General features: G+C 39.0%; 1 protein-coding gene across 4 annotated transcripts; it reads left to right on the top strand.

Annotated features, from left to right (window-relative positions):
* The first annotated feature begins 1,724 nt into the window (after positions 1-1,724).
* pbxip1b (pre-B-cell leukemia homeobox interacting protein 1b) lies at positions 1,725-18,535 on the top strand. Of its 4 annotated transcripts, none has more exons than XM_034302563.2 (10): positions 1,725-1,866; positions 4,619-4,704; positions 6,549-6,680; positions 8,111-8,417; positions 10,724-10,951; positions 11,052-11,075; positions 13,341-13,387; positions 14,743-14,859; positions 14,960-15,227; positions 15,332-18,535. In XM_034302563.2, the coding sequence occupies exons 2-10, from the start codon at positions 4,645-4,647 to the stop codon at positions 16,648-16,650; spliced, it is 2,502 nt and encodes an 833-aa protein (XP_034158454.2). In that variant the 5' UTR covers positions 1,725-1,866; positions 4,619-4,644; the 3' UTR covers positions 16,651-18,535. The 4 variants fall into 4 exon arrangements, with proteins under 4 accessions (XP_034158454.2, XP_034158465.2, XP_053089920.1 ...); XM_034302574.2 differs by lacking the exon at positions 1,725-1,866 and adding an exon at positions 3,566-3,650 and having other exon boundaries at positions 14,743-14,835; XM_053233945.1 differs by lacking the exon at positions 1,725-1,866 and adding an exon at positions 3,609-3,650.
* Positions 18,536-18,604: the final 69 nt, after the last annotated feature.

Below are 18,604 nucleotides of genomic sequence, written 5' to 3'. Positions count from 1 at the left end.
AAAAAAATGATGAAACCCCTTCACCACTGCCAATACAATACGAGTTCTTTGTCTCATGTAATCGATAAGTAATCAGTATGTAATTTATGTGATTAAAATGGGTGACTAAAAAAATTAAGAATTCTGGATTCAGAAAGTGGCATGATTTATTTATATGCTTTCCTGGCCTTGAATAAAGAAGAAACTTCACTCTGAGATTTTGTCACTGCCTCTCTTTCCTTAAGATTGCCATCACAGTGAGCTGTTGCTGTGGATATTGGGAAGGGAAGTATGGGTGACAATTCCATCCTGTGTCACAATCAGGATCTGATCAGCCTTCCCTGAAGACTCTGAAAGCTACAGTATGTTGGATATTTTTTTAAAGGCCCCTCTAGAAAGCCTTTATGTTTTATTAATATAAATAAAATTAAATAATGGAAAATATGAGCAATGGCAGATAATAAAACATAATAAAACAGGTATAAAAAAAATGCACACTTTATTATGTTATAGATTGAATTTAAAATGGATTAAATGTACATTTTTGGCAATTAATCTACACACAATAGTACATCATTACAAAGCAAAAAAATAAATAAATAAAAAATAAAAAATGTGTTTTTAGAAATTTTTGGAAATTTATTAAAAAAGATATCAAAAACTGAAATATGTGAAGCATCAGACCCTTGACTAAGGCACTCCAAACTGAGCTGAGGTGCACTGGTTTGATTATCTTAAGATGTCTGCAGAACTTGACGGGAGTCCACCTGCTGCAACTGATTAGACATGATTTAGAAAGGCACACACCTGTGTACTGTATATATGATCCCACAATTCACAGTGCTTGTCAGACCAGAAACCAAGACTTGAAGTCCAAAGAACTCTCTGTAGACATCTGTGGTCAAAACATAGGTCTGGGCAAGGATATAAAAAAACATTTCTGAAGCTTTGAATGTTCCCAGTAGCACAGCGGGCTCCGTCATGCGGAAATGGAAGAAGTTTGGCACCACCGGCACTCTTCCTAGAGCTGCTCATCCAGCCAAACTCAGTAACCATGCAAGAAGGGCCTTGGTCATGTTTTTCACATTGTCATTATGAGTTAAATAGTCCACAAAGACATAAAAAGTGAAGGAGTCTGAATACTTTCCGAACTGTATATACAGTACTGTAAGTAGGATGTCAATTAGGTTCAGAGCTAATATTTAATTAGTAAAATAAGCAGAATTTGAGAGTCAGACAGTTCTTTAGTATATTTGTGTATGTGTGTGTGTTAATAATTATACACTGGCACAGGGAACATTTGTTCCCAAGCTCAGTGCAAATAAGCCTCAGCCTGGTATTTGCATAGACTGGTCTATTTTACCACGTGAACTTGTTTTCTCTATCTTCTTCCTCGCTCAAAAGATCTGGCACCCCTATGACGAAGCAAGAAGTATGCATACAGCTGCATGCTGAATCCCAATAGGCACAAATGCTGAAATAACTCTCACATTAAATCCAATGTAACAGGGTTTAGCCTTATATTGTACTAGTGTGAGGATATGTTTTCAACAGAGATTTCAATGCCCTTCTGGATAAGAGGGTCTGCTAAATGCTGTAAAAGTAAAACTATTATTTAATTACATACGTAGTGCTGAATAATTATATGGGATTCTATCTCTTTCTTTTCTTGACACCTGTGCTTGTCAGTTATTGTGTTTGAAGCATGGCCATACCGGCTTGTGATTGGTGCACTGTTGTGTCTGGAGGCGGGGCTTGTGGGGAATTGTCAGCTGCGATTGGGCTAGAGCAGCGAAGGCCAGAAGAGAGCTGGAAACAGCTTCAAACTTCCCACACACTCGAAGAGAGGAGTACTTGTGGGGTTGAAAAGGTTTCGAACGACTTGAGGTAAGATTATATTCATGCAGATACAACATTGCTTCTTAAATATGAATTGACTTATATAAGTGGAACAGGCTTGTGTTGTGTAACCTAATAGACTTTTGCATATCCGCAAACTTTCCCTTCATTTCCGGCATGGTGTATGTGCTGGGTTTATAAGACTGCATGCCAAACTCTTTCAGCTGTATAGTGCACTACAAAAAGGCGTAGAAAGCAGTTCATTTATGTTCTACTTAGTGAGCCTATACAGGGAATAGGTCCTTTTGGTGTTCAGCCCACGTTTAGGAGCTTTGTTGACAAGAACACATTCAGCAGCCGTGTACAAATTAGTCTAAAAGTTTATTATGTAGGATAGACAAACTTCAGGTAGACTCAGGTTTATCCAAATGGGCGTTCTTCGTGTAAGGACGCCATTTTAAACTTATCTTTATAGCGCTCACAGCTGTTGATGTGATGACACACTGGCTGAATGTTGTACATAAATAGTGCACTACTGTGCTGGGCTGTTGAAGGTTTTATTTCATTCCCTGATGTAGGGTGCCTACAGTGGGTAGGGGGTTTGGGATAGAGCTCATAAGCAGTTAGAGAAGTAGCTCCAGTTCCAGACTGACTTTTACCTTGTTTGGTCAGTTTTTGGAGCTGGGACGAGATGGAAAATGACCGGCATTAACGGCGGTGTTCTGGCAGAGTAATATAAATAACGCTGAATAACTTTTCTGACAGATAAATGACGGCGTGAAAAAGTCTGGGGAGGTAGAGTTTTTGCTCAGAAAACATGACTTCTCTGTGAATTTCCTGCTTGCTGCTGAAAAGATAGTTAATTAATACAATATTATGGAATAGTGCCATCTAACAAAAACCCTCATAGAGTTTGTAATGGTTTTAATGGTTATAATGGGAGTTGTATTGGTTTTAATGGAAACTCTAATGGTCCCTGTGGGTCTCTACTGGGAATTTGTTGACTTCTTTTGGAGGCATATTATGACTATTGGATACCAATAAGGACCAGTAATGTTTTAATAGTTAGCTGATGATTTGTAATGGTATTTGTAGTGGAAATCATTAGAATTTCGGTGATGGTTTCTATTGTTTTTTTTTTTTTTCAGCAGGAACTTGATAGACATAAATTTGAATACATCCTTATCTGGGACACCAGTTCATCGCAGAGCACTACAGACACACACACTGTCTCCTACACAGTTTATTTTGTATGTTTTGTGAAGTGGAGAGGAAACTGGTGAACCTGGAGGAAACCCACACAGACACAGGGAGACATGCAAAACTCCTCACCACAGTGTCCTCTGCATCAGTTGATCTGATCGTAAAATCAGTCCGATACCAAATTTCAGCCCCGATATCGATACACAATATTGGTTTTGTGCATCCTTAACTTTTTTGTCATGGTTCTCGGGAAATTGTGCAGAGGCTCAGCCCTTCCTGTGAATTAACTCTTGACTGTACATCATTCTTCTGCCAAATATTTCAAATGATGCATCAGAGAATATTTTAGGTTGACTATCTGAAGCAAGAAAATTCCCTGCACTACACTGTAAGGGTAAATCATAATATTATAGGAAAACGTGAGAACTTTTGGCTGGTACTACATATATAAATTATCTACAAGCATGAAATAGCATATAACATAATGTGTCTTTGTTTTTTTTTCCCCAAATGTAGACAGAGAAGTTATCCAGCCTGAGCTGAAGATTAAAGTGAAGTGCAAACATCTTTTTCAACAGACATGAATATGTCATTTGTTTGTCAAGATGTCATGCAGCAGAGTTCACAGTGTATGGATACAAACTGGCAGTGCAATGTATTATTCAGATAATTAAGATTGAAAAATATGTAAGATGTAACCCCACTACATTTATCATACCATCCTCCTCTTTTTTTAAATGGTTACATCTATTAAGCATTCAGCTCAATAGAGCAGCCTTTCTTACAGCTTTATTTTTAGCTCTTATCTAATTCCACTACATCCTGAGTTCCCATCACAGCCCAGGGCTACATTTACCAAGCTCTCAAGGGGGAGTTTCTATTAGCAGACCCAAATTACTGTGACAAGAATTAAAAAGATCCTTAATGTAGTGTGAAGTGTGTCACAAAGTACCTGATTAGTTTTTGGAGTGCTGTGGTGTTATTAAATTCAGTATTATTTATTTTTTTACCATATATAAAATATGCTTGATACCTTCTTCCTACTATGCCTTTGAATATCAGTAATGAGGATTATCTTGTATTGAAATGTAGGGATCAGTCGTAAACTCAAATGAGTGACCTAGTTGGAAAAGACACCCATTTCTAGTTTTCTCACTTGTATTCAAGACTTGAGCAGTAGCTCCCACTTTTTTGTTTTTCACCGGTGATGCCAAGAGTCTTCCGCTTCCGTCTTTAAAATACTCTCTCTTTTTTTTTTTTCCACTGTCAGTAACCGCCTTAGTTACCCAGGTCTCTGCCAAAACATTTGCTGTCCAAAGGAAAGGATCAGTGTAGCCAACAGTGCAGTGTGAGATAACTACTAATGAAGATAGACGTATTTCCAGCAACTTCAAATCCTGTAGGAGACTTTAAGCCAGGCTGCTTTCTCTCCATTGTGTCATAGGTCTGTTAGGTTCCTTTCCCTGCCACCTCATTATCATATCTGCAAACAAAGCACATTGTCAGGATTCAAATATGCGATGGAGCATGGAAATTAATCTGCCACTCAGTTACCTAACCTGGCTGCAGAGATGTTGATTCCTTTTGTGTGTTGCAGTTGCTGAGCAGAGCCATCAGGGGGCGATGGCTGACAACAGCAGTACCAATGGCAACAGTTGGACCATTCTTGCTCCAGAGGTAAAGGTGAGTGTTCTGTAATGAAGGTAGGCTTGGCATGTCTGTGGGTGCTCCTCATTTCTTTAAATGTTCCTCCTTGATTCCTTGCCTCACTCATTTGCATATTCCTCTGAGGATGTGAAGACAGGATAGAGGAATTGAGGACAAAAATATTCACAAACTGAGACCTTGTAAACTGAAATGTCACTTTTACGTGACTTCACTTATTGATGACTTGGTGCACACTCCATAACAAATGATATGCACAATTCTGTGATTACACACTAAATACAGTCCCCTCTGAAAGTATTGGAATGGCAAGGCCAATTCTTTTTTTTTTTTTTTTTAGTTTGAGATCAAAAGATGAATATGAGACAGTAGATCAGAATTTCAGCTTTCATTTCCTGGTATTTACATCTAGATGTTTTAAACAACTTAGAACATGGCACCTTTGGTGGCAGGCCACCCAATTTTTAGGTCAGCAAAAGTATAGAAACAGACAGTCTTAAAGTAAATAACACCTAATATTTGGTTGCATATCCTTTGCAACCATGGCATTATTCCTTTGTGATGCTTTTCCAGGCTTGTACAGGAGGTGATGTGCATGCTCAGTTGGATTAAGGTCTGGTGATTGACTTGGCTGGTCAAAAACCTTACACTTTTCCCCCCGATGAAGTCCTTTGTTGCATTTGCAGTGTGTTTTGGGTCCTTGTCTTGCTGCATGAAGTTCCTCCCAATTAGATTGGATGCATTTCTCTGTAAATTGACAGACAGAATTCTGACACAATTCTGAATTCATTCTGCTGCTACCATCATGAGTTACATCATCAATAAAGATTAGTGAGCCCCTTCCAGAAACAGCCATGCACTGTGCTTGAACAATGAGCTTGATCCTTTCTTTCTCCACACTTTGGCCTTTCCATCACTTTCGTAGAGGTTAATCTTTGTTCCAGAACTTTTGTACCTCATCTCTGTATTTCTTTGTGAATTCCAATCTGGCCTTCTGATTCTTACTGCTGATGAGTGGTTTGCAGCCTGTGGTATGACTTCTATATTTCTGCTCCCAAAGTCTTCTTTAAACGGTGGATTGTGGTACTTTCACCCTACTCTGTGGGGTTGTTGGTGATGTCACTGACTGTTGTTTTTGGGTTTTTCTTCACAGCTCACACAATGTTTCTGGCATCAGATGCTGATATAGGATCAGGAATCAAGGAGGCAATAATTTGAGTTTTGGGATGCAGTTTGTATTTGTTATAACAATGCACTGGAGAGTATAGACTCTCCAGACTAGTTGATGTCATTGGGCCACATGCTTCATTCTAAATGTTTAAGTGAATAATTTTCTTCATTTACTCTTATATGAATATGTGCAACAAGATTCTGTAGTCAAAAGAGCACCATTAGGTATGTGCTTTGTCCAGAACTTTTATTGTGCTACCACAATAAAATAGTACACTACCAAAGGTACATGGGGTTTAGCAAGCAGTATTAGCATTTAGTAAAACCCTGCACTGCTTTCCAGTTTCAACTGGCTACTGCCTCCATATAGTTTGAGGCAGAAAGAGTATATGTTTCTGTCTGAAGCTGCACATACTGATAAATCAGACTACCAAGGTTCCCATAGGTTGGGTAATTTCATACTTTAACTGATTTGTTTCCTTCTATGCCTATGGATGTACCGACCCACCTGCCTCACCAAAGCATAAAAATTCTGCACCTTTAATTCAGGTCCTGTGTGCAAGTGATTCATGGATGAAAACCTTAATGATGTTAATATTAGCAGTTAAATGCTGAGAAAATGGGTTATGGAGTGGGCTGAGGAAAATAGGTTATGGAATATAAATTAAAGTTTGATCTATATTCTTATATAGGAGTCTGGAGTAGTGAGCATGGGTCCGCTGTCTGAAGGTCAGGGAGAACTGCATGCAGAACCAGATCTCACACAATCATCAGCGCTCTCGGACACTTCCACAGAGCAAACTCACCCTCCTGATCCGCCACAGGTTTGTGGCCCTTAGTCCTCGTTTCTCTCACTTTAACGTGAATACTAGTGCTTTGTAAGATTTTTTGTTGGAATTACAGTAATGATATAATAAGTTAGAAAAGTAGGGTCATTTAAGGCACAAATGCAATTAACAATTAAAATTTCACTTAAGATATTTTAGGAACAACTTTAAGTGCACTAACAGTGTAAAATAAACATATATATTTTAGGGGTATAACAAACCCTTCTTTTTTTTTACTGCAATGATGGTGGCAGAGACATCAGTAATGTACAAAACATGAATGGGAAATATTAACTGAAAATACTTTTAGTTTATTAGAACATATTTAAAAGAAGCTTGAATCACTGAATAAAATCTGTTTTAGTTTTATTGAATTGATTCATTCTTAATTTACAAAATTACAAATTGAAAAATTGAATGAGGAATTAAATTGATTTGCTGTCAGCTTAAGGTTCACATCTCTAGTAATGAAAATATACACATACATGAAAAATCCAATGAAAATGTTTAGAAAATAAAGAGCATAAAATTCATTTGAAAATGAAACAAAACAAGGAAATTGGGCAAGCTTAGTTTTGCTGGATTGCCATCGGCTGCCTAGCATTTGTCACACAAGAGTCAGCACATGTGTGTGTATCAGAATGTCCCTGCTATGGCTCACTGCTTGCTAGCTGGGTAGCAAGATACAAATTTGGCTGCACTGGAAAAAAAAAAGCTCATTGAATTTACTTAATTCAATTTCATACATTGGTTCCATGTGAATGAATTGCTTTGAATTAACAAAATTTGTTTTCGTACGTCCAAAATGATTTGATTGTGCATTTTCAAAGCCCTGAATAAAATCGCTCACCCCAGTCCAGGATTGACCCCAGGTTGCTGGGGTAAGGAGGCGTCCCCACATCCTCACGGCTGGATCGTTAACGCTACATGAATTTGTCACATTTACACTACGTAATTCAAACTAGTAATTAATTAAATCCCATTTTGATGTGAAACTTGTTGTGAAAAATGTTTTTATATGAACTATATGTAATATGTTCTCATGTTCCCTTTTTTCAGTATAGCTAGACTCCTCACACATGTGCATTTCAACCATGGGCCTCAGGCAGTCAGTCACTCAGTCAGTGTGCAAAAATGCCTCTACAAAAAAGATTCCACAGGACCCTAGCTTTTCACTTAGTCAGGTTCTTAACTGGCTTTTCATAACTGTCAGTATTGCATTTCATGTATAAGATGTTTTTAAACTCTTTTATTGGTAAAATGTTTAAAAACTAGGTTGAGGTTAAAACAAGTAAAAGTTTTTGGTAATGGATTATTGAAAATCTTTAGTAAAAAAATGTTTGGTGTCTTAAGTTTACAAAACACAGTTGGATGCATGCAGCATTAAACTATGCATGGGCGTGACAGTTCTGTATATTGTTTACCAGGTGACACCACTAGAGAGCAGTGAAGATGCAGCTGTTTTACACAGTACCACTGTGAAAGAGGACATGGCGTCCAGCATCCCTGCTCATGTTGAAAACCTGACCTCTTTGACCCCTGACCCTGGAGAGCAAGGAGCCTTTGGTGATGATTCTGAAAGCCAACCCCTTATTGATACAGAATCATTCTCTGACTCTTACACACACATCAGCCCATCACCTGTGTCCGCATCACTGCTTGGAACCTCAGAAGAAGAAGAGGGGCTTTTACAAGGGGAAGAGAAGGGTGAGCTGAGGAAGACTCTGAGAGAAGGTGAGATATAAGTCACGCACCGAAATATCCCAGTTTTACAGATGCACTAAACTCGAACAAAAAGAATGTAACATTTTTACATTTTCTCCTTTAAGTTTTGGTTGCTGGACTTAATGGAGAGTGACGGATATTGACAGGTCTGGTATGGAGTGCTCAGGAGTTGCATGATTGAATGCCGCCAGACAGCTTGATCTGTTCTGCATTAGGCTGCACTGAAATATAGTTAGTAATCTACTCTGTGCATCTTGTCTATGTTACACTGCGAAAACTGACATCTTGCCAAGTGAAGATTATTAGACCTAGTTTGAGACATTTTGACTCATTTTAAGCTTTACATTTTCTTATTCTATTGGTAGATAACTTTGCTTCTTTCTAGAAGTAAATGCTTAAAATGAATAAAATTATCTGCCAATAGATCAAGACTATTTCAAGCTTGAAATTAGTTTAAAAAAAAAGTTGGGAAATAGGTATAACATTATTATATTTGTTTTATGGTAATCTTATAATAGGAAATACTAGATAAATTTGACTATATTCAAGATATTTGCACTTGCTGTGATGCACAGTTTGCCTGCAGCAGCTGCATAATATTTGTACTCCTGCCTTTTTCAAATACACTCAGCCTAATGCAGTTATCTACATCACTTTATTCATAAGCAGCTGTAAATATGACACATCAGTAAACATCTGGAAACAGACATTACATACTCAAGCCAAAGTATGTAGACATGGCTAGACAAAGTGACAGATTTTCATCTATACAACTGCAGTGAAAGATAATTTTTTTTGTTATTCAAACCAGTGACCCTGGAGCTGTGAATTGGGCAACACTACCCACTGTGCTACCGTCCCACCCGTGCTAAACTATTGTTAATTAAAAAGTCCATTATCTTCTGCAATATAAACATACCATTCAAGTTATAGTACAATAACTCATTTACAAAACCAGCAATAGATAAAAAAAAATTTTAAACTCCATGTTTACATTTTGACCATTTCAGGAGTATTTTGCCCAGGCACCCTGACACAGTATTAAATAGCACATATTAAAGGGTGTCATTGTTCTTACCAACTCTAGAAACTGGGTGTCTGCTGGATGTGGAACAACTGCACAGGCACACTGATTTCCAGAGCCCTGAGGAATTCCAGAAATAGAACCACATCTAGTGAAGCCCCAGTCTCTGTGTAAGAGTATAGCCTCAATCCACAAAGCATTATGGTGCAGAGCAAGTTTACCACAGAGCTTCAGTATGGAACAGTACTGCTTACTAAGATAATTACATTAATGATGCAGTAATCAGTTGGAATTAAAGGGTTTGTAGAGGCATTAAACCACATATCTCTACAGCAATGCTTAAATTCAGTGTGGCCATTACTGAAATTTCAGGGATATGTCACTGAAATACTAACACAAATCTGTAATATGCTTTAAACTGGTACTGGCATTTTCCTCCCTGACACTGCATTTTGACCGATGACACATAAAAGCAACATGAATTGCAAGAAAACGGAACTATATGTATTTTATTAGCTTAAAGACATGCACCACTTTTTATTGGTGTATTTTTATTATGTGTACTATAAAATTAGCATGACAACTTATATTAGTGTTTGTTCTTGTCAATATGTGAAGGGAGATGATTTGCCTAATGTGTGGAAAACATTATTTATTAGGATGGAAATGCTAACACAACATATACACTCACTAGCCACTTTAATATATCTGCTCATTCCTGCAATTATCCAATCAGCCAATCACGTGGTTCACTCAGTGTTAATATTAAACATCAAAATGAGGAAAAACTGCTGATCTCCTGGGATTTTCACACAGCAGTCTCTAGCACACATACAGAATGGTGCAGGAAACAAAAAAACACCCAGCAAGTGGCAGTTCTGTGGGTGGAAACACCTTGTTGATGAGGAAGGTCAGAGGAGAATAGACAGACTGTTTGAAGCTGACATGAAGTCTGTGGTAACTCAAGTAACCACTCTTTACAGCCATGATGAGCAAAAAACCATCTCAGAATGCCCAACACATTGAACCTTCAGGTGGATGGGCTACAACAGCAGAAGATCACTTCCTATCTTCCTGTCAGCTCAAATCACTCTGGCTATTCTCCTCTGACCTTTCTCATCAACAAGGTATTTCTGCTTAGGAACCGCCGTTGCATTTCCCTGCTGTCACCTGATTGGCCGATTAGATAATTATATAAATGAGCAGGAGTATAGATGTTCCTATTAGTGTGGTTGGTGAGTGTATGTACTGTAGTATACTTGCAGCATAAAGTATCTCTCTTTCCATGCAGAGTGTAAGCCAGAAGAGAAGGTGAATGAGGGTGATGGACTAAGGAGGAGGAATGTCTCTGTACCGACCCCTTTGTACCATCGAGATGATGAGGAGGAGGAGGAAGAGGGTGAGGAAGAGCAGTTCAGACAGCCACAGAGAGAAGGAGAAGGAGACATTGGGTTCACCTTGAACAAGTGCATTTTTGGAGCACTCATTCTTCTAGGCCTGGGCACCATATTCTTCTCTGGTAAATATTTAATATGGAATGCAGACTCTAATCTATAAACCATGAATATTTCCTGGTTGAGTTAAAGGGCTTGCTGAGACAGGGCTGTATTATTCTGCAGGTGTTCTCATGGATCTGGATGATGGTATGTAGTGTGCGTGTGTGTGTGTGTGTCTGCGGTTGTGTAAATTATAAAGAGAGAGTGGCTGAATATAGAGATTTAAGTGTAATGCATGCCTGTGTTTTCACTCAGGAGGTAGTTTTGATTAGAGATTGCAGCATAATGATCAATTTGATTGGCATGTTGCTTTAGGTGGGTGATTCGTCAGTTTCATGTGTGTATGACCGAAATGTAAGGAAATGGAACAGTTCCTGTGACTAAGCACTGTATTGTTTTTAAAGTAAAATATCAATACATACAGAGTGGTGACAAAAGGAGAAAAAAACCAACATAAAGTGTCTAGTAAGGTATTGGGCCATTCTTCCTAATGAAGACGCCCTTAGTTGGTGTTTTGATGATGATGCTGGAGAGTGCTGTCTAACATGACATGCAAATTGGGTTGAGCTCTGGTGACAGTGAAGGCCATAGTACATGATTTACATTTTCATCCTCATCAAATCATTCCTTAAGCTTTTGTGCCCTGTGTATGGGGATATTTTCATCCCAGAAGAAACCACTCCCTGCACTGACATTCTCGGTCACCTAAAGAGCTGTAGCTGTCCTGTTTTTCCTTACATGTCACACTAATGCACGAGAATCATGGTCACTGAATGTCTGCATTCAACCACAATTTCCAAACTTATTTACTTTAGTCACTGCTCCTGTTTAAACACCGTCAGTTGAGCTGTCATTTTGACTGAAGCTCTTGTTACATGGCCGCAGTAATGAATCCTTTTTCAAAATGATCTTCTCTCCTGTCGTCTTGATCCAAAATCGAGGTCAGCTGGGTCTGCTCAGCATTTTTATATGTGCCATAATGCATGGCTGATTTTAATTTAGTTTTTAAAAGATTTGCCAATCATTTATTTAATATTAGGAGTGATTATTGTTGTTTTCAATATAAATTTGACCCATAGTTCAAACATTTCTAGCAACAAAATGTAAGCAGCTAAATTGTTATGTGCTCCTTCATCATATCAAGTGGTTACACGAGTACTTTTTCAACTATAGGATGTACTGAGGTGTTATCTGTGTCTTCATACAGTCTCATCATGAACATATGTAACTAAAGTATCTCTCTAAATTGTATAATACAAAAAGTCAATGTCAAGGGCCTAACAGTGATACTTGAAGAAAAAACCATGTTTGCCATGTGATGTACTGTGGAGAGCAGCATGAACAAAAATATTGTTTTCAAGAAGTTACTGACAAGTGGAGAAAAACACTCAGTCTTGTAGGTACACCTACATTATATCTCCAGGCACTGAACATTTTATTGGGTACACCCATATAGTTGCATATAGTTTATGATTATACAGTTAGTCGCTATAGCTCATTTGTTGCTACACACAGTTCATTAGTTTGCCTCTTCCCCATTATCCATTGGAAAGGGACTATCATTGGCCAGATATTATTTGGCTGGTAGACACAGACGTTTCACTTCTGGATTGAGCCTGTGCAACCAGAAATATCCTGCCAGCAGCAGTCTTGTGGTTAGAAATAAAACAATGCTGAAGGGCTGGATGATGACTAACACAAATATGTATTAAAGTGGCCAGTATGTTTTAAACAGCAACACTGTTATACACATATCAGCACCACACACACCACTATGACACTATCCTGTTGATATCACTGCTGTATTATGAATTATCCCTTTCCATTTCCAAGTTGTGGAAAAGATGGGCTACAGTCACTAATTGTATACCAGAGTGTACCTTTATGGTAACTGTACCTGATAAAATCATTCATCAGTGTAATTAGAAGGTAGTATCCAACACTCATTGGCTATAGAAACTGTAAATTGATTATTATTTTTCATCTCTGTTCATATACAGAGTCTGTCTGAATTGCATGATCTGAATGAATGTACAAATCATTTGTATGATAACTGGCCTTGTTTATGTAATGTGAGAATGAATGTATCTGTAAATAAGCATAAGTGAAGTTCATTCTATTTGTTTTCATAACTGTGGTCTAGAACTAGTGGATACACTGGGATTTGTCCTACACATGAATATGAACTAATCTGGGAAGTAAAGAGTATTGATGTGTCTAACGGTTGAATCCTTTCGCATGTGTACTTCCTGTGTGCATGTTTACTCACATGTTTAAGGTGTTCTTGTATGATATATACCTCGTTAATATTACATGGACCATACAATTATTTAATGCTGTGCTTTATAATATAGCTCAGTTTATTATGGTGTCTTGAAGTAATTTACTAAAATTTTTCTCTCGACTTCTTAGAGGGGGATGCTGATGCCAAGGATCTGAAATATCCAGAAGTAAAAAAGGTTAGTGCTTGTTCTCATTGTTGTGTTTTTGACTGAGTGCCCTCCAAACGCATCATCACTGAGAAACTGCAATCTTTTCCATGTCCAAATGGTCCAGGAAGACAGCACTGTTTTGTGTCTCAAAGACACAAAACATTTTATTATATTATTTTGTTAAAAATTAGAAAGGTGAATAAAGACTTCTCTGAAGTGCTGTCAGCTGCCAGGACATTTTGGATGGGAACATCATGCACCAGATCTCAGTTACACAGATCAGCCATAACATTAAAACCACCTGCCTAATATTGTGTAGGTCCCCCTTGTGCCACCAAAACAGCTCTGACCCATCAAGGCATGGACTCCACAAGACCTCTGAAGGTGTGTTGTGGTATCTGGCACCAAGATGTTCGCATCAGATCCTTTAAATCCTGTAAGTTGTGAGGTCAGGCTCCATGGATCAGACTTGTTTGTCCAGCACATCCCACAGATGCTTGATCGGATTGAGACCTGGGGAATTTGGGATGTTCATCAACCCATTCAGGATTAGTGTATTGATTCCTAGTGTTGAATTTGCATTTGGAAGCTGCTCATGGGAACTCTCTATATGCGGTCCAAAGAGGTGTTGATGCAAGTGAAGGAGGCCATCATTAGGCTGAAAAAGCAAAACAGACCTATTAGAGAGATATCAGAAACTTTCTGAGTGGCCAAGTCAACAATTTGGTCTGATGAATCATGTTTTCTTTTACATCACGTGGATGGCCGGGTTCGTGTGCGAGGCTCACCTGGGGAAGAGATGGCACCGGGATGCAATTTGGGAAGAAGGCAAGCTGGCAGAGGCAGTGTGATGCTGTGGGCAATGTTCTGCTGGGAAACTTTGGGTCCTGGCATTCATGTGGATGTTACTTTGACACGTACCACCTACCTAAACATTGTTGCAGACCAAGTACACCCCTTCATGGCAACCGTATTCCCTAATGGCCTTTCAGCATGATAATGCGCCCTGCTACACCGAAATATGGCAAAGAGTTCAAGGTGTTGACTCCAAATTCCCCAGATCTCAATCTGATCGAGCATCTGTGGAATGTGCTGGACAAACAAGTCCAATCCATGGAGGCTCCACCTCACACCTTACAGGACTTAAAGGATCTGCTGCTAACGTCTTGGTGCCAGATACCACAGCACACCTTCAGAGGTCTTGTGGAGTCCATGCCTCGACGGGTCAGGGCTGTTTTGGTGGCACAAGCAGGGACCTACACAATATTAGGCAGGTGGTTTTAATGTTATGGCTGATTGGTGTATACTTGCCAACATTGCTGCATTAAAGTTTTAAACAAAAGGGAAATTGATGCATCTCTATATGTGTGTGTATGTGTTAGGAGTGGTTGAGTCCTGATGCTCAAGGAGATGCGCCTGAAGGTGTCCAGCCACCAAAAATACTGGACAAACTGGCCAAGGAGGACCAGCAAATTGTAAGCTTACAGGCAAAGCTTCAGGTAGTTTCATGTACTTTCATTTTGACATCTTTTTTGACATCTGTTTTGAGTGTCTTGTATATTCTATATTCTTTTCCAACTTTTTTCTTTTTAAACAAAGGAACAGGAAGTGGAATTAAAGGCTGCACAACTGCAAGTGGAGGAAGGCACCAAGGAGAGACTGAGGAGGGAGGAGCTGGAAGCAGAAAACCAGAGGATGAGAGGAGAGTTGGATAAACTGCCTGCCCTTCAGAAAGAGTATGAGCAAGAGAATGAAAGGGTAAAGAGAGAGAGCGAGAGAGTAAATAAGGAGCTTGAAGCACTTCCAGCTATGCAGAAAGAGCTGGAGCATCTAAGAGAGAAAGTTATGGAGCTCACTCAGAGTACAGGTAAAAAAAAAAAAATAAAAAAAACATCTGCAGATTAATTAAGGCTAAAGGTCACTCTGGTTTGTTTGCCACATTCACTGATCAACATTCATTCTGTCTTCTAGTGAGTGTGCAAGCTGCGATGCCCTCTGCTGGACATGAAGAGGTGCCTAGTAGTCAGGAGAGGAAAGAGAGAAAGGATAAAAAGGCTTGGGATAAACAGAGGAAAGAGAAAGACCTTCAAACAGAAAAGAAAGAATGGAAGAAGGACAAAAATATAAAGTTAGGTGAGCAAGATGACAAGGGAAAAAGCACAAAGGATCGTAAAGAGTTGGAGAAAGAAGAAAAGCAAGGGAGGCGAAAGGGGGAAGGGAAAAACAGGCAAAAAGACCATAAGCAAGAAGATGCCCAAAGATGGAAGCTTGATGATGAAAAAAGAGAGCTTAAGGAAAGGAGTGGGAAAAGAGAGGGGAAGGAAGATAAAAAGTGGGAAAAGGACAAACATGGAGAATTTGTTGACAGAAGGCAGGAGAAAAGAGAGAAAGGAAAAGATGATAAGGAACGGAAGCAAAAGAGTGAGCAAAAAGACTGGAAGGAAGAGAAAGAATGGAAAAAGGGTAAGCAAGCTAGTCGGAATGAAAAAGAATGGAAAGAGAAAAGTGAAAAAAAGAAGGATTGGAAGGAGAGAAAGGAATGGGGTGATGAAAAAGAGAGAGGAGCATCAGGTGATGAAAAGTACAGTGATAAAAGCCCAAAGGAGAAAATTAGGAAAGGCAAGAAAGATTATCACAACGGAAACAGTGAAAGAAAAGAAAGGGAGGAGAAGCATCGGGGTGTGAGAGAGAAAGACAAGCCCAAAAGTGGAGAGAGAACAGAAGGATGGAAAGAGGAAAAAAAATACAAAGACAAGAAGCATAAAAGAGAGGAAAAGATGAGCAGAAAAGACAAACATGAGGCATTGCACCATTCATACAGTGACCAAAAGCACAGCAAAGACCACATGCATGTCAAATACTGGGCTGAACAGAGGGAGAAGATCCGTCACTATTATGGGTCAACAGAAGGGTGCGCTGATGTGACAGCTTGTGCACACGCAGAGGGGCTTGCTCCTGTTTCTCAACGAGATTTTGAGGCGTTCATCTCGAGCTATTTGATGAAACTTGTCGGAAACGAGGACCAGACTTCCAGAAAAGAGGAACTGAGCAAGCTGATTGGTGAGTTCTTCGCTGACGGAGTCTTCGTCCATGACCAGATACCATTCAGCGAGTTTGTGGAGGATGTGGCGGACATTTTGGAAGACATGGCAGATGGAGATGAATATGAAGAGCTAGAGAATGAGATGGAGGGATTTGCAACAGAGGCAATGGAGAAATTTGGGCTTCGGGAGAAAGATGGGAATGAAGAGAAAAGAGCGGGAAGTGGAAGGAAAAGGATGAAGGGGTAGAGGGGTAGCGTTATAGAGAGGATTTTGATTAAAGTGTGTCGTGTGTAGTTCTTGCTCTGAAGCGTAAAGTGATCATTTGTAATATGATGGTTCCACATTTACATGCACCTGTTTGGTTCCAAACAAGAAATCTAAGCACTGCTACTGTACAACTGTTTCCTAGCTGTAAATGTGAGCAGAGTATGTGTGGGTACATTATGGGTTCTGTGACGTGACACCAGCTACACGGTTCATTACTGATGACATTAGTTTTACAAGCAAAGTGGGCAACTGTGCTTGCTGCCCAAAATATCTGAATAACAAGTGTGTGTGTGTGTATTCGTGTGTGTAAAATGAGGCACTTCCTGTTATTGACTGAGTGGTCCAATAGTTTGAGGGTTTTGTTTGTTTGTTTGTTTGTTTTTTTAAGGTTTTAGAGTTTTATTGCCCATAAACAGCCATCTGCCAACCACATAAAATAGAACAAATACATACATTAGGTTTTTCATTGGAAACAAAAGGTTGCTATTGCTTCATGGAATGTACACTATATGGCTAAAGGTTTGTGGATACTTCATTATAACACCCATATGTGCTTGTTGAAAATCCCTTTCCAGATTTAGTCCTCCTTTGGTGTCTTAATAACCTCCATTCTTCGGGAAAGGTTTTCCACTAGATTTTGGAATGTGCCTGTGTGCTCATTCAGCCACAAGAGCATTAGAAAGGTTGGCCAGTGATGTCAGACAAGGAGGCCTGGTGTGCAGTCGACATTCAGATTCATCCCAAAGGTGTTCAGTGGGATTAAATTCAGGGCTCTGTGCAGACCACTCAAGTTCTTTCACACCAACTTTGGCAAACTACATCCTCATGGTCCTCGCTTTGTGCACAGGCGCATTGTCATGCTGGAACAGGTTTGGGCCGCTTAGCTGAAATAGTAACGCTACAGCATACAAAGACCTTGTATACAATTGTGTGCTTAGAACTTTTTGGCAATAATTTGGGGAAGACCAGCATATGGGTGTGATGGTCAGGTGTCCTCCATATTCATCCATTGACAGGGTTAGTGTGTAAGAGTATTTGTATGCAACATTTTAAGAAGTCATGTAGATTTTTGCCGTAGCAGCACTAAGATTTCTTCACAATGTACTATAATTCCTGTCATGGACAACATTTCCAAGTTTGGTATATGTGTTTTGCTTATTTATTAATGTTGTTTCTCTGGGAATGTTTACCTTTGTGTTGTTTAAAGTTTGAGACTTGTTGAGAAAGTAAGAAATTAGTATTCTTACGCCCAACCAGTTCATAGTTAATAGGGTAGACTTGCACTGTCAGCAGGGCTTTTGACTCAATATTTTGTCTTGCACTTTATGTTCTGGCTTGTTTACAGCTGAAAAAATACTGTCACTTGGTACACCATATTTAAAAATTTGTCCACACGTATGACATAAAACGTCCATCTTGCAGTGATTATTTGCATTATCGAGCAATACAAATCTGTAAGAAGGTTTTAATTTGATAAATCTAATACAATGATAATTACTAATAAGAGGTGTACAAATCTATGTAAAACTGGCACAGATATGAACGAGAAATTGCATTTTAGTGCGTATAGTTAACCTGTTCACGGTACTATTTAGGTACTTGCATTATGCAACAAGTTAATAAGTACAATGAGTACTATGGATAATGCTAAAATGTCTATGCTTGGGAATAGAATCAGGAAGTAGAATAAGCCATGTTTATTGCTATCTTTTTAGGAAATCAGTCAAAATGGCTTTCTTAAAATAGTAATGTGCTGTTTTCAGTTCTGCTTACTCTGTGGTCTTGTTGAATGCTAACTCACGAAAAGTTACACCTTGCACATTTCATTTTTCACATTTCACTAATAAAGCCAAATTTACCCAAACTGCTTGTCTGTAACCATTGTAATATAAAATTAAATCAGTTACGCAGTGAACAAGTTGGTTGAAACTCA

This window comes from Pangasianodon hypophthalmus, chromosome 1 (assembly GCF_027358585.1).
Source record: "Pangasianodon hypophthalmus isolate fPanHyp1 chromosome 1, fPanHyp1.pri, whole genome shotgun sequence".
Lineage (NCBI taxonomy): Eukaryota > Metazoa > Chordata > Actinopteri > Siluriformes > Pangasiidae > Pangasianodon > Pangasianodon hypophthalmus.
The sequence above is the reverse complement of the archived record's forward strand: the minus strand, read 5'-3'. Positions and strand labels throughout refer to the sequence as shown.